Source organism: Bubalus kerabau, chromosome 8, assembly GCF_029407905.1.
Source record: "Bubalus kerabau isolate K-KA32 ecotype Philippines breed swamp buffalo chromosome 8, PCC_UOA_SB_1v2, whole genome shotgun sequence".
Taxonomy (NCBI): domain Eukaryota; kingdom Metazoa; phylum Chordata; class Mammalia; order Artiodactyla; family Bovidae; genus Bubalus; species Bubalus kerabau.
In genome coordinates this window covers 80,675,307-80,692,028 of record NC_073631.1, presented here as the reverse complement: position 1 = coordinate 80,692,028, position 16,722 = coordinate 80,675,307, and the positions used below count along the sequence as shown (strand labels likewise).

The following is a 16,722-nucleotide window of genomic DNA, read 5'->3' as shown; positions in this document are numbered from 1 at the left end:
TTCTTCCATTGTTTCTTTTTTGAAAGTAGAAGCTAATATATACATACATATAAACATGCATATATAAAATTCCTTTGCATGAGTACAGACTCCTCAATTATAAGGAAATCCCAAAACTGATGTAACCCAGTCTCTGTTGATGGATAGTTGGGTTACATTCAGGTTGTTTACAGTTTTTGCTATTACAAGAATGTTGCATTAAATAATCTATACATAGATGGCATTTTTGTATCTTTTTTGCCAGCGTATCTTTGGGATAGAATCTTAGTACAGTGGGATTGCTGCAGGAGGAACACTGCCTCACCTGTAAGACTGGTAACCGATAGGTATTTATTCATATCTATTCATATCTTTAATATGGACAAGCTGAAAACACCAGAGTCCATAGCCTAAGGCTGCTTGCCTTCAGAAAGCCCTAAAGCTGCTGTTAAGAGAACATTTCTCTGGCCTTTCCACTGGGAAGAGGAGGGAGGCCACTGTTTGCCAAGTGCTGGTAGCTTCATGTGGATGTAATTTAGTTTCATCTTTGCTGAATACAACTTTACCAAAACTGGGAGTGATAGAACCTTGTCTCAGCGGGTATTATTAAATCCCTGGACTGGTGAATGGTTGGAAGGAAGACAGGTAGGGGGAAGCCAAATCTAGAAAAATGGGATAAATGACAGTAAAATCTGTGACTTCTGAAAGTCATACAGGTCTTATCAGTATAATTTGGTACATTCTCCTAACAGTAGAATCATATACTTACTCCAAAATCTGATGGCTATAAGCTGCATGTAAAATGCTAACACTGGTCACCTTACCTGTCCAGAGCTTGCTTTTACTGTATCTTCAGCTAACCGGCCAAAGGGCAGATCATCTTTCTGGAGTATAGCTCAATTTCCCTGCTGAGACCTTTTTTCATGTTCTTTCTGTCTGTAAGGCAGTCTCCATCATATCTGAAATCTTAGACCTCAAGGCCCATAGATAACTGGTCTCTCTCTCCTACTACGTCATTTTCGCACTACTGCTTGGAACTCTGCTGGTCCAGTATCATGGAAACTGCTGTGAGCAGAGACCAGGCAGCATCTTATTTAGTAAATGCCAGTGGGAGTCCTCCTGCCACTTGTTGGCTGTGATTGCTCGTCTGCTGTTTTCATAAGTCTGTGATTCTTACAATGCTAGTGAAGCCCTTTCTCCAGTGCTGGCTTGGAGCATTTGCTCAGTTGGTAAAAAGTCACCTTTGCCTCTGATGATGATGTGTATTATCCAAGATGTCTTCAGGGTCATTGCTGGGAGACCATGGCTGAGGCACAGTGATTGCTAGATACACAAGTAGTGGGCTGCACATACACAGCACCAATTCAAGAAAAGAAAGGACAGTGTCTACTTCAGTGACTGCATTTCTGGCCTGTTCAAAATCAGCCATGCAGGCATTAAGAAGTAAATACACTGAAATATGCTTAACTGGAAAAAGTACCCAAGATGGTGACTCAAATAGAAATTAAGGATCTTTTTACTACATAATACTAGAGGAAAGCCTCTTAATCCAAATTTTACACAAAAATTGTTACTTGCTTTTCCTTCAGAACAGATGATCCACTTGGGTTTTCTACGGTTTGGCCACACCAAGAAAAAAATCCAGCAAACACTGAAAGGAAGTAAAAGCTGTTAGAGAACAGAACGGCACATAAATTGTCAAAGAACAGAGCAGCGCAAAAAAGACTCCACAGGTCGTAATATTTATCAACACACACACTGGAAAAAGTGCCCTCAGGGAAAGACTTCTCTACTTAATATTCTATTCAAAGAGTATTTTTTAAAGAAACAAACTACAGAACAACGATGAAAGGCCTCATACTCTACCAGCACATTTACGCATAACCTTTTTGAAGTTTCCCTTCAATGAATATTAAGAGCGCAGGAAAAGAGCTGATGAACATCCCTGATTATAACTACATTAAGCTTAATAATACTGAGGAGTTTAAATTGGCCTTTCCAAAGCAAAAGTGGCAGATTTCTGGGATTTATAGGCTCTGGTGCTCAGAAGATCTTGTCCCCCTGCAAGACTAAGAAAACCTACAGGTAAGATTCTCTAAAATGTGGTTGTTTTAAGCTTTTGAAATGTTTGGGTTAAAGCAGTTATTTTGTGAATCTTCATTTAGGCAGACAGTTGGTGACTAAAACAAGAAAATAAAACAATGAAGAAGAAAAACTCATAAGTACTTGAGAGTGACCAACAAGCTACTTAACATAAATTTAGGGTACAGCGACCAGACAGAAGTGCTTGTCTGTCTCCCTTGGCATTCTGATGTTAACACTTAAAAACGTCAGTGCTAGAAAACTTCATTGAAAACTTTTTTTTTGGCGGGGGGTGGGTTGGTGAGAGATGAGAAATCAACATTATTAATACTGATTCCCTTTATTCTATACTTCTGTACAGAGGACTTTCAAATTCTTATAAATTATAGTAAGTTTCTGATTAAAAACTTCAGTAGGGTTCACTGTGGTTAAATTAGAATGATACAGAGATCACCATATGGCTGCACCTGCAGCCCCGGGGGACGCGTGGTGACCAGGGAGGCCAGGAGCAGAGGGAGCTGATCATTTTCACTCCTTTTTCCCCTCGTCGTTGTCCCTGCTGAGCTTGAACAGGGGAATCTGCTGACCATCCTTGAGCTCTAAGAAGACCTCCTGAAGGTTCCACCTGAGAAAAACCAAAAGTATAGTCTCTCATCAATGAAACACCGAGGCAAGAGACATGGTTTAAAAGGAAATAAACAGTTGTTTGGAATTTCTTAAATTTTTTAAACTATTTTATGTTAGCAGTATGTTAACAATGTTTTAACCTTTTATTGCAGGCTATCTTTATTTAAATCGCCATCAAGGCAAGTTTCACAATGAATGGCTGAAATCAGAGAAGGAGCACCTCATTCCTGGTTTCCTAATTCCCCTCGACCTTCAGCTCCTCCTCTAATCCCAGGCTCAGGGGTCAGCGAGGCCAGGCAGGGACTGCCTTTTGTCCCCAGGAATTAAAATACATCCTGGCTAAACAGCAGACATCTCAGAGAGAGGCTTCCCGTGGGGGAAGTGACTGACTTAGCTCCTGGCAACCAGACAAGAAAAGCCAATTAATGGGGTGGAGGGAGAGCTTACATAAAGAATGTGATGAATAACTCTGGAACAGGAACCCAGGCCTTTATTCACTTGTAACGACAGAGGCAGCAGTGTTAGAAACTGTGACACAGCATGGCAGACCTAGACCACACCAACTAAAGCTCCTCAAATTCAGTAGTTTGCATTGGATAAAATGTCCGGACTGAGCTAAGAGCAAAAGCACTGGCATGCATGTTGTCCTGGCTGTGAAACTTCTGAAGCTTTGTAAAACTAATTCTTAGTGCCGCAATCATACAACTGCAGTTGAAAAGGGAAATCAAGATTGTTTCCAGAAGAAGGTTCTCCTCCTGCTCCCCACCCACTTCCCCATCATACCTCTTAAAGGGGGCATCTCTGGATGAGCTGACATAGAGATGGCCCTCTGACTTTGGTCCAGAGACAGGGATCTTCAGCTGTGGGGTATAAAGAGACATATAAGTGGATACAATGCTATCCTCTCAGAGATGGCTATAATGTGAGAAGAGCATAAGGCCCCTCTCAGGTGATGGGAACAGTCTATATCTAGGTAGGGGCTTGAGTTGCATGCTGCTGCTGCTGCTAAGTCGCTTCAGTCGTGTCTGACCCTGTGCGACCCCATGGACTGCAGCCTACCAGGCTTCTCCATCCATGGGATTCTCCAGGCAAGAACACTGGAGTGGGTTGCCATTTCGTTCTCCAATGCATGAAAGTGGAAAGTGAAAGTGAAGTCGCTCAGTCGTGTCTGACTCTTAGCAACCCCATGGACTGCATAGGGGGATGCATTTGTTAAAGTTCATCAGATCCTGAGAGTAAATTTTACCTCAAAAAAAGCAACCATAAACTCTGATTAATTATATACAGCTTATGAATTTAAAGGTGAAGTGTATGGCTATTTGGAAATAATAAGATAGGTTCATGAACAAATAGAGGTAGGCAAATAGGTACAGGATAAAGCACACTGAGCAAAATATTACAGAATCCAGGTAGCAGATACATGAGTTCCACAGCATAAATTCTTTCATCTTTTCCATATACTTGAAACTTTTCATAATAGAAAAACAAAAAATAAGTCCACTGTTTGTTTAAAAAGGGTAACTATTAGTAGCAAATTGGTCCATACTCTGATCTGGACTGTAAAGGAGTTAGAAAAAGAACAAAGCCCAAAGTCAGTGAAAGGAAATAATAAAAATCAGAGGAAATTAATAGATTAAAAAAACAACAGAAAAGATAAATATAATCTAGAGCTGGGAAAAGATAAAAATCAACAAACCTCTAGCCAGACTCAAGAAAAAAGGAGTAGACCCGAATGAGAAATGAAAGAGGAAGAGCCACAACTCTTAGTACAGACAGATACAGACTCATAGAAGACTACGAATTATATGCCAACAAACTGGACTAATCCAATATAAAATCAACTAGACAACAATTAAAAGTTTTTTTAAACCACTATTTTTAGCAGAATACTTGAATACAAATTGCTTTTGTAGTTAGGGGGAGAATTCCAATAAAACTGTTCCTGTTAAAATTACAACAAGAACAAAAATAAACTAGGTCAGATCAGCTCACTCTTATCCTCCAAATATTCCAGGCCTTCTGCTTGTCGCAGAATCAAGCGCACACCTCCCAAGATGACGTCACAGCCCTTTCACTGCCTCACTCAGCCCATTCTCCCAGCCACACCTCCGCTGAGAACACACTGGCAGAGGGAACCACAGCCATAAACTATAAACTCCCTCCAAGTCTTCTCTGTATTCCTCTAACAGACAGAAGGAAAAAAATGCTTTTTATATTCAGTTGAGTTTTATCAGTTGAACTATATAAAAGTGAAATACAGCTGAAAAAATGGACTGGCATTGCATGGAAGCTTTTATATTTAAAACTGGAGTTTAAAGAGTTTTTAGATTTGAATGAGCACCGATTAGCTGTAGGTATATTTCAAGTTCAAAACTGAAATACTGGCAAACCACCACTGATCATTTCTCGACAACCTTCAGTTCAAGATGGTGACCTGAGCACAAACAGCTTTTCCCTTGCCACATCAATTCCCCGGAAAGGGAGAAAACTTATGTGGAAGTTAATTAGTCCACAGTGCTTTTTTTTAAAGGTGCTACGTAACACCTAGTGGCAGTTTCACATAGTGGATTTTCCCATCTCACATCTTTTCCTCCAGCTTGTTCCAAGACTCTTTCCAGATTACAGCAGCCCCTCCTCAACCCAGTAGGCACCCAGCCTACAGTTCGCAGGGGGAGCAGGTTACCTTTGCATCAGCGATGTCCACGAAGTTGTACTTGTCGGTGAGTCGGAGGTAGTGAACGTTGAGAGGAGTGCCCAGAGCTTCCAGTGCCTCAGGGTGGCTGTGCAGCTGCTCCAGGGCCAGCTGGTAATAAGAAGCTCTGGAAAATGTTTCTAAGTGGAAAACAGAGGGGTTACATGTATTTCCTTTACTGAACTTGTAGAAAGTTAAATGACACAATTCATGTACAGCATGGAAAATAGAAACAAACATGAAATCAACAGGTGGAATTATTATTAAGGTCTCATTTTGGAGACACTAAAACATAGGAAGTCAGCATCTGTAGGGGCATGGCAGGTGACCTTGAGCAAGGTATTGATCCTTCTGTGTCAAGTTCATTTCTTATTTCCTCACCTCATTCACTGCCTTTCTCCTTCACGTAAGGCGTCTGCTCAGACCTTCTCTAACTTTCTTTCTATTTCTATGTCCTGTGATATCTGAAGCACAGTTGGGGCCAGAATCTAACTTGACTTCCGAACATTACTCCTTCCACTAAGAGGAAGGTCCTGATAAACCAAAATATAGAGAGACTGCACCACCAAAAACAAAACCCTTAGGCCAAGTAATAGGACTTGATAGCATGAAATAGCATGAAAATGCTAACTTGTCAAGTTTACAGATTTATGCCAACATTTCATGTAGATAAACTGCTCTCAGCCTCAGGTATCCTTGGCCCAAAGACTACTGGTAACTCCAGGAAGCACTTCCCTGAAAGCATCAGGTACGACAAGCCTCCCCAGGGAGAGACCAAAGGAAGCTAAGCTTCTCAAGTATGGTTGTCAGTGTGGCAACAAGAAAGACTTGTAGGCCAGATCACAGTAATGGACAGGAAAGGCGGCTTGAGCCTGGAGAGGTCAAGGAGAATGCCCTTCCAGGATGGCCTCCCAGGAGAGGGCTGCAGGCGTGAAAGAGGTCGCAGCCATGACAAGTGGAGGAGCAGAGGTGGCATCCAGACCACCTTCCCTGAGCAATTCCTCCGTATCCCACAAGTTGTGAGACTGATTTAATTTTTACAACAAACTCACACGGAGGCCCTAAATATTACCCCTCATCACATAGATAACTCAGGCCCAGGAAGAAATCAGACTCCCCCATAAGGTCACACAGCTAGGCCAGAGTTGGGAGTTGTGATTCAACCCAGGCAGTTGGTCGCAGAGCCCACTGGACTATCACTATCAGCTGACCCCAGCTCCCTCAGAAGGAAAGGCTGCCAGGCCCTCAACCTGAAAATGTATTCATTTTTGTCACGTTCTGCCTCCGTTGCTCTGGCAAAGGGGCAGTGGTGCTGAGCTATTCCAGTCTGAATTATCCCTGGGAATGCTCATCTCTGACCACCTCTAGATCCAGAGATCTCTGGGTCAGCCCTGAAGGAAGGTGGGGAAGAACGGGTGGAGGGGGCTGAGGCTATCTGCCTGGCTGTGGGTGATGCTCACATCAGGGCAGGAAGTAACAGGGTGAGGAGCCAAGCCAGGCAGGCATAAAAGATCTTCAAAGAAAGTCAGTCTTTCTGCTGCTGCTTCACAACCAGTAGCACTGAAATGCCCTTAAATGTCTTGGCTGCTCCCGATGATCGTGGTCTATCTTTACAAATTCAAATTTAGGTGCAGTGGGGCTGGAAGCCGCATCTGTCAGGATTTTGCCAGCCTAGACTCTGCTTTTGCAGAGTCTTCTGCTCCTGCCCCAGTCCCCAGCTCAAGGTGTCCTGTCCGCCACTAACTGAACAGCAGAGAATGGCAGGGTGAACAGGCTGAGGACACTGGAGAAAGCCAGTTTTCCACACCTGGGAACCATCTGGTAGCCCCCTTTCCTTTGTTCTTTACATAATCTCAGAAATCTTGATGGATCCCCTGTGTGTGCACAGGGGTGAAAGCCCATCTTGCTTTTTCAAGGCTTCTTACGCAAATGAGTCCTGTTCCTTTTATTTGTTCTTGTGGCTCCTGGGAAAACTGGGATTACAGGATGAGAAGGAAGCTATAGCCAATGGAATGGTGTACTGGCTGCTCAAAATAGCCCTTTCCTTCTTTCTCTAATCTGCTGAAAGCATCTGAAGTATTTCCTTTGATGGAGGAAGGGGCCAAGAGAACTAGGAGGCGGCCTTGCCGTGGGCGCTTCACCGGATACTTACTCTGGACCAGGTAGTACAGGATGGCGCAGCTCCCACTAGCTGCCACTCCGGCGAAAAAGACCTGTTTCCCCAGAGGCATTGGCATCCTGCTTCCTAGAGACTTAGGAACAAAAGATGTGAATTTATGGTGGGATTCAGGTTCGTGCCAAGGGTTCTGCCTGGATCGGGCCCCATGGGGAAGGGAAAGCTAAGGAGGAAGCCAGCAAGGAGGCAAGGCCGCCTTCCCTTTCAGAAGGCCAGGGCCAGTTGTGGAGCCCAAGTGAAAGTGCCCTCCGGAGGGTGGCCTGCATCCAGGACCGGGGCCACAGGGGCAAGGGCTGAGCACAGAGCAGGCATTCAGCCCTGCAGTCCTGATGGACAGAATGTGGCCCACGTGCCAAGTCCCGCACAGCTAGGAAGCACAACCACTTTGTCTCACGCCGGCTGGTAAACAGGAAGCTTCTCCCTTTGTGGCAATAGCTGGTCTTGTAAGCCTACAAGCGGGCCAGAGCAGTCACTGGCTGCTTTCTTTCATATTTCGAGAAATGCCACCCCCCCCCCCCACCCCGGATAAGGAAACTGGCCATGACTTTCGGGCTGAATGAAGAGATGGAGAGGAGCCAGCTCAGCAAGTTCAGTGCACCAAACCCATTGCACTGGACTCAGATCAGCGAGTGTCTCCGCTAACCAACCTGAGTCAAGATGAACACATTCCCACTGTCTGTTCCTCCACCTTCTAGGCGATGGAGAGTAAGAACAGCTGCCTGCCTATCATTTCTGCAACCTGAAGGTAAATGAATCCTGAAGGTTCAGAAGAAGGCCTGTTGGAGAAAGTTCCTCATGTAGATACTCTTTCTGGGAACTGGTCATTAAATACACCCTCTGACAGGGCTAAAGTTGACCAGTTCTACACAGAAGTATCAAACTCAGGGTTTAGATATATTGAATTAAAAAAGTTTCAGATCATCCCTATATTGTTTACTCATATACTGTTTTATTCAACTAAGGAAAGGGTACCAAAACTCCAAATCAGTGTCCTCCAATGCTGTGGGAGTCTCTGCTATGCTCTCTGGTAGGTAAGGATATTTCTCAAAGTGGAGGGTAAACTCAATTACAGTAGTGCGATCTGGGAAAAAAACATTTAGTCTCATGATGAAAACAGGCAGAGCATCTCCAAAGAATGCATTAGTCAGATCTTGCTTAACGTGAAGGAGAGCTCAACAGGGTGTGGCGGTGAGCAGGAGTCATGCACAGCTTCCTACACGGCTGTCGTTTCTCAAGCGAACATGAGACGGGAGAAAAAGTCTTAAGCAATTCAGAGAAGGGCCACCACATCCCTGACGTGGTCTTGCAGCCAGCCACAAGTGAACAGTGAGGACCAGGGGAATCCACGACTATCTGGGGAGAGACATCCATCTACTGTCTAACTTGAGGACACCAGGAGGCATCAGATGCGGAGCTAGGCCCCAGAACAGTCATTACCTTTGCCACTTCGTAGCCCAGTTTCCTTGAAAACCATCTAAGGAAGGTTGCCCTGCAATCAGACAAAAACTTTACATTAGAAGAACTTTTTCAGGGAATTCCCTGGTGGTCCAGTGGGTAAGCCTCTGGGCTCTCACTGCCAAGAGCCTGAGTTCAATCCCTGGTCAGGGAACTAAAACCCGACAAGCTGCTTAGTGCAGTGAATGAATTAATGGATACATAATCACTTTCTCAAATACAATTTTCTTTGGTTGATAGTTTTACACAGCTAAGACTTATTACCAGTCTAAGCTTTGGAGAAGTTAAGTTCTAAAATGAGCCTTATCTGGGTTTCCCCTCTTTCTCTTTTGCTATATTAAGAAGAAAAAACAAAGCCTGCTGGTTTCCTGTCAGCATACTGTGCATGTTCTCCTGCAGCAAACCAGAAACTGGTGCGGGAAGAGAGGGTGTTCAACCTCAGCACACAGAATGCGGCCAGTCTGCAGCTACTGACACGGGATGCTTAGCCATGTAAGCTGTGCTCCATGGATTAAAACAGCTTTTCAGGGTTAAAAGGAAACAGCAATATAGTGAGTGTCTATGTCGCCTTTAATGGTGCTGCTAACAGCTACTACTCATATCTCTTACTATTTATTATGTGCCTGGTGATATTCTAAAGTGAAAGGAAAATGAAGTCGCTCAGTCGTTTGCGACCCCATAGACTGTAGCCTACCAGGCTCCTCTGTCCATGGAATTTTCCAGGCAATAGTACTAAGATTGCCATTTCCTTCTCCAGGGGATCTTCCCAACCCAGGGATCGAATCTGGGTCTCCTGCATTGTAGACAGACGCTTTACCGTCTGAGCCAGCACTGCACATATATGAATCCACTGACCTCTCACTACAACCCCAGGAAGTAGAGAACAAACTACTGTTAAAGCTGAGGCACGAAAGGATTAAGTAAAATGCCCAAAATCTCACAAATAAGTGTGTGAGTGGTAGCCCTGGGATTCAGGCCCAAGTAGTCCAGCTCCAGGGGCTGTGTCTTCACCTACCACAGTCCACTGACTAAGGTATCTGTCATTTCAGAAATACTGAGATGTGGGGGGAAAAAAATACATCTCGGCATTATAATATATTCGTAACATTCAGTGCAAAAGCCTTGTCAAGTGTGCTTTCCCTGCTATTTTTCAGACAAGAGCATGGCGTGAATTCACACCTTTGTTCTTCCTTTAGCTTAGCAAACAGGTGTTGAGGGCCTGCCCTGGCCAGACTGATGGAGCTGGGGATATGGACAATTCCCTCCAGTTACAACACGGGCCATGGAGCACAAATGCACAGGCAGGCACACCCCTCTACCCCCACCCCCACACATTCAGGGCGCCCCTCACAGGGTAAACAGCCTGGACTCATACATTTATCAGGTGGGCTTCCGGTAGTAGGAAGTCCTATGCAGTACCTTGTTCTAATTTGCACAAAGGCCCCTGTGGGTGAACAGCCCAGTTAGTGTGACCCAACACATGAGCAGGAGAGGAAGTAGCACCCAGGAAGTGGTCCGCCCTGCTTTCACAGAGGAAACCGACACAGAGCAGAGAGAGATGAAGGGGTGGGAAGAGGGCTTCAGGTTCAGAGAAATGACAAGCAGAGGGAGGGCAGAGTGGCAGAACCAGAGCTGCAGAAGTACAGAAAGGGAACCATGGGAAATGGGTCTAGAAATGGAGGCATTTGCTCAGAGAAGCATCTACCCTGTGTGGCTGGGTCGACTCTGCAAGAAAGGGCTGCAGAAAGGAGAGGGATGGGATAGGGCACGACCAGCCAGGTAACTTCTGCAACAGCCCAGCCTACAGCTCAGACCAGAGTGGTAAGAATCCATTAAGAGGACGGTTTCTTAAAATATTTAGGACAGTTCTTACATATTTGCTAATTTATACACCAACTTCTTCTAAAAAGAATGATGGGGCTAACAAGGATATTACATGTCAGAAGAGAAGTAAACAGATGGATAAGGAAATGACAAATGGAAAACAATTTTAAGAAGAAAAAGCTGGGGTAAAGTTAGTACCCCAAACTATACACTGTCATGCACTAGCCGTTTCCTCAAGGTGGCCACAGTCTTGACATCAAGTTTCCTATCTGCTCAGCAGAAAAGGGAGCCTAAGTAGCTACAAGGTCCAGAGCGTCCATTGAGGAACACCACCCTCCTAATACCATACCTGCTATCTCTCCCACGCGTGTTCAGAAAGGCAATCTCTCAAGTGGGTGGTGTTACAAACAGCACCCCTAGATCTTTTTATAAAATATCATAATCAAAACCACAATCGCAGTCCAAGAAAAAAAAGCATAAATAGAAACTCACAAGTGACCCAAATAGTGAGGACTTAGTGGGGAGCTCTACTGGGCTACTCTGACTCCGTGGAGCGCTAAGGCAGTCAGGATCCACCTGGTCTCCAGAGAGCCACTGAGTGTGTCCAAGCAAGGAGAAGGGATTGGGATGGGAGAAAGGGGGGGCTCAGTCCTTTTCAACCAGCTTCAGGTTCCCTGCCCCATCGGCTAACTTTTGAATAAAGTATTCAGCAACCCCTAATCTCACAAAAAATTTCAAAAAAGCTCTGTAAAACTAGAGACAGACTTTAGGCTACCTCCAGGAAGGTGACATTTTATATATAAGGGTTTGATAAGAATTGAAAATTTTTTAACAAAGTGAAAATCTCCCAAGAAACTCAAATTCAATTACTCTTCTTATTGGTTAGTCATTAAGTTGTGTCTGACTCTTTGCAACCGCAGGACGGTAGCCCGTCAGACTCCTCTGTCCATGGGAATTCTCTAGGCAAGAACACTGGAGTGGGTTGCCATTTCCTTCTCCAGGGGATCTTCTCGACCCAGGGATCGAACCCACATCTCCCGCATTGGCAGGTGAATTCTTTATCACCGAGTCACCAGGAAGCCCTCAGTTAGCCTACTACATAGCCAAGAAGAATTTTTTTTTTTTTTTTTTTGCTTTACAATTAACCAAGAGGAAAGGGTTACAACTCATTTTGAAGACTAAGGGATGGTTAGCCACAGAAAGGTGGAACAAAATACAGGCAAGATGTCTCCAGAAAGCAGTCCTAATAGTTCTGCTCTGACACACAAAGGGTACTTGGGCCCAGTGGTTTCAAAATACTGACCCCCTTTCTAGAATCAAAAGACGATCTGTTAGACAGCTGCGAGAGCCGGCATAGGGTTGGAGACTACCTCTTGGCTGCTCCCCTCAAGCCCCTGCAGATGAAGGAGGTCTGCAGAAGTTTCACCAGCAGGGTGGACAGAAGAACCCCTGAGGGTTCAAGCCACAGAAAAATACCTGAGCTGGAAGGAGGGAAGCAGTCTCATGGTGCAATCTCAACCTCTGCACATCAGAATCCCCTGAGGACAGCTTAGGGTCACATAGCTCTTACATAGCAGAGCTATGACGTCCGTCTGTCTGACCCTGCAAGCCATGGTCCTTCCACTGAGTGACAAAACACACGTTACAGATCATAGATTTCAGAATAATCAGATTCTCACACAGGTGGTACATGCTGTCCAAAAGCCACTCTAAAGTTCACGTGTCAATATATCCCCAAGTCATCATTTCAAGGGTCAAGACAGAGAGAACACTGACTCAGAAAATACTGGACGGAGGAAAGGCAGGTCTTCCCATCTGTTGAATGACACTGTCTACAATACTGCCACTCTTAGAGGACTACACATCCTTCCAGCCTTTAGAAAATCAAACCATGAGGGGAAGAGAGGGCTGAGGAGGGGAGGACATCCGACTTAAGAAAACAGACATGAAAAAATTAAGGCAGTAAGAAATAAAGTGAAAGAACAAGGAAGGACTAGACCAAAAAAGACCAAAAATAGACAAAAAATAAAATATAAGAAGTGTGACTAGCAAAAAAGAAAATTGGGGCTAAATTTTAAAAGAATGAAATGTAGTGTTTTGAGGTAAGGGAGACAAAAGAGGCTAAAAACAAAAACCAAAAATATAGCAGCATGCAAATACATGTGATTAAAAGATGTTTTAAATTAAAAGACAATAAATATTCTCCCCCAAAATAAATAAAAGTTAAGTGATGGATTTGTTAGAGGGAATCCATTTACAGTGTTTACATTATGTATATTAGATCATCACAGTTGTATATTTTAAATATTTGACAATTTTATGTCAATTATACCTCAATAAAAATGAGAAATGAAAAAAAAAAAAAAAAGGTGATCATGTTAAAATGAGACCAGGAAGGTGGAGCTCTAGTCCATTTTGACTAATATACTCATAAGAAGAGGAAGAGACATCAGGGATGCAGGTGCGCAGAGAAAACCACGTGAAGAGGCAGCAAGGGGACCACCTGCGAGCCAAGGAGAGGCCTCAGAAGGAACCACCCACCTACACTTTGGTCTTGGTCCTCCCAGCCTCCAGAACTCTGACAATATAAATTTCTGTTGTTTAAACCCCTTCCCTGAATTAAAAGACTACGAAGGTAAGCATTTTAAAAATTAAGCTTTCTAACCAGGTTTGGCTCTGGAGTCTTAGAATAACCAAGTGTTTCTAGAAGAAAACTTTCTGTTCTGAACTCAGGATAATCATGAGGAAAGCACCTGGCAGGAGGCAACTTTCCCCCAGGTAAAGGTGAGTTAGGAATGCTGATAAAAGGCTGCCCAGTGTTGATAATAGATCCAAGTACCTGGTAGTGATTCCAGGAAAACAGTGACTACCTGGAAGAGATCCTGGTGCCAATAAAAAGGACTGTGCTCAGTCGCTCAGTTGTTTCTGACCTGTGACACCATGGACTACAGCCCGCCAGGCTCCTCTGTCCATGAAGTTTTCCAGGCAAGGATACTGCAGTGGGTTGCCATTTCCTACTCCAACAGATCTTCTTGACCCAGGGACTGAACCTGCGTCTCCTGCACTGGCAGGTGAATTCTTTACCACTGAGCCACCTAGAAAGCTCCTTAACATTTTTTTTTTTTTTTTTAAATAATGAAATATAGGATGAAAACAAAATGTAGCTTAAGAGGGCACCAGGCGACCTGACATGAATTTTTAAATCCCATTTAAAACACCTATAAAGACACACACAAGAAAAGACAGAAAGCAGAGCCTACTTCAGACAGTAACATATTACTAAAATCTGGGAGAAAGTTCCACTAACTAGTGTGAAGGAAGACACAGTTCAGTGGCCAACCGTAGCCCCACCTACCTCTGAAGGGTAAGAACACAGCTGCCAGGAAGTGCGTGGGAAGAAGGCGCAGCCCTTCACCTCTCTCCACCCCCAGCCCAGGGTTCCTGGGTTTGCAGCAATCAGGAAACAGGCAGCCAGCCCCACACTGGGTGAGCCCTGACAGCCACGATCCCTTCCCCATCCAGAAGTTCTTCTATATCCATTCAGAGGCTACAATCCTAGTCAGTAAAACTTCACAGCAAGTAGAGAAAGGACTGGCACTGGCAACAATTTACTCCAAGAAATAAAACAATATGAAGAAGAGCATTGATTTGGACACATCCTTAGTTATTGAAAGACACTGCCTGTAAGAACCAAGTAAGATGGGCTTCCCTGTTGGCTCAGACAGTAAACAATCTGCGTGCAATATAAGAGACCTGGGTTCAACCCCTGGGTTGGGAAGATCCCCTGGAGGAGGGCAAGGCAACCCATTCCGATATTCTTGCCTGGAGAATCCCCAGGGGCAGAGGAGCCTGGTAGGCTACAGTTCATGGGGTCACAAAAAGTCAGACACGACTGAGTGACTAAGAACACACAAGATGGGAATAAAGAGACATCGTGCTAAGAAGGAAACAGAAGAAACTCAGGTAAGATTCCAAGGAAACTCGAAAATGCAACAGCACACCTGACATTGAAATGAAGTCGCTCAGTCGTGTCCGACTCTTTGTGACCCCATGGACTGTAGCCCACCAGGCTCCTCAATCCATGGAATTTTCCGGGCAAGAGTACTGGAGTGGGTTGCCATTTCCTTCTCCAGGGGATCTTCCCGACCCAGGGATTGAACCCAGGTCTCCTGCATTGCAGGCATACACTTTACCGTCTGAGCCACACTGACATTAGCACTGGAGAAAAACAGCAGAATTAACATGACCAGAAAAGCTGAATTCATAATGAGGAAGTTACATTCAAGAAGTTACATTCAAGTCTTCCCTTGAAGACTGGCCCAGTGGCCCAGTGGTTAAGACTCCATCTTCCAATGCATGGGGCGCATGTTTGATCCTTGGTTGATCACAGAACTAAGATCTCACATGTTACGTGGTGTGGCCAAAAGTTAACAAAAGTTTTCCCATAATGTACAATAAAAGAGCAAAAATAGAGTAAATGACAAATGCCAATTTCAGAACTAAGATCTAACAAACCTGATCATCATAACTGCTGTTAAATTGAAGACGAGACAAAACAGAATTATACTAGAAGAAAACAAAAAGAAAAAAGACAAAAATGTACACCATCTTCCAGATCTATTCACCAACCCTCACTGGCAAAAACTTTTTATTACAGGGGGAGAAAAAAAATCCCAGTACCCTAAAACGGTATACCCATAAATGACAATAAATTTCCCAAGACAAAAGAATAATAACAATAAATTCCTGGGAAGCACTGAGTGTAATCCAAGACCTCTAAAACCAGGAGTTCCCTGGCAATTCAGTGATTAGGACTCAGCGCTTTCACTGCTAGGGGCGCTGGTCAAGGAACTAAGATCCCACAAGTCATGTGGTATGGCCAAAAAACAAACAAACAAAAACTTTATAGCCAATCAAACTCTGTGAAGACAGAGGAAGTCATTATGTATTTGGAAAGAACCCAGATGTTACATAATCCACATTGCCTTCCTGAAACATTAGTTAAAGATATATTACATTTTATCAAAAAACAAATACAAATTATCTAGGGAAAAAAGTGTATTAGGAAAGACAGCATGCAATTAATTAGATTTAATTAGATCTAGATGAACTCCGGGAGTTGGTGATGGACAGGGAGGCCTGGCGTGCTGCGATTCATGGGGTCACAAAGAGTCGGACATGACTGAGCAACTGAACTAACTAGATCTAGATTTAATTAGATCCAATTAATTAGATCTAAAAAATTATTGTTTATGCTGTTACAAAATGAATTAAAACATCTAAAACTTTTAAAAATATATATACAATATTCAAATTTATAACATGGCCTAAAATTCCACATAATATATATATAACATAAGTAAAATCATGCTGAAGCCCCCAATCATCATAACTTATTCCATGGTGCAGCCTGCAAGGCTCCTCTCTCCATAGAATTTTCCAGGCAAAAATACTAGAGTGGGTTGCCTTTCCCTTCTCCAGGGGATCTTCCCAATCTAGAGATCGAACCCAGGTCTCCTGCATTACAGGCAGATTCTTTATCAACTGAGCCAGACTGGAGTACAAGTACTATTACTTTTCTTGATGTTGATACAGAAGTTAACAGGATTAAAAGCATATGCAAATTCACAAAAGGAAGTAAAAGTCTGAGCCCTAAGAACAATATCATGTCAATTAAAATAATAAATGTGAAGGGTTTAGACTCTCATATTGTGGTAAACAGGCTCCCAGGATGCCCTCAGTGAACCACACCTCCTGGTATTCACACCTTGATACGAATCTGGCCTGGCTCTAGGACTCCTTCGGCCAACAGAATGAGGCCGAACTGACCCTGTGGCAGTTCTATGCCTCAGCTTTAAGGAGGCCTGGCAGCTTTCACTTCAGCACT

At 43.8% G+C, this 16,722-nt stretch overlaps 1 protein-coding gene across 12 annotated transcripts in view; it reads right to left on the bottom strand.

Annotated features, from left to right (window-relative positions):
* Positions 1–2,382: 2,382 nt before the first annotated feature.
* Positions 2,383–16,722, bottom strand: part of LOC129659398 (cytochrome c oxidase assembly factor 1 homolog) — a 98,834-nt gene continuing 84,494 nt past the window's right edge. For 7 of the 12 annotated variants that reach the window (XM_055590719.1, XM_055590723.1, XM_055590722.1 and 4 more), the window contains 5 exons: positions 8,994–9,045; positions 7,533–7,632; positions 5,372–5,520; positions 3,472–3,548; positions 2,383–2,686 (listed from right to left, as the gene is read on the bottom strand). In XM_055590719.1, coding sequence (XP_055446694.1) covers positions 2,590–2,686; positions 3,472–3,548; positions 5,372–5,520; positions 7,533–7,632; positions 8,994–9,045 — 475 coding nt within the window. In that variant the 3' untranslated portion in view covers positions 2,383–2,589. Of the gene's footprint in view, positions 2,687–3,471; positions 3,549–5,371; positions 5,521–7,532; positions 7,633–8,203; positions 8,333–8,993; positions 9,046–16,722 lie in introns of all 12 variants that reach the window. The other 5 variants (XM_055590729.1, XM_055590725.1, XM_055590726.1 and 2 more) reach the window with 1 other exon arrangement.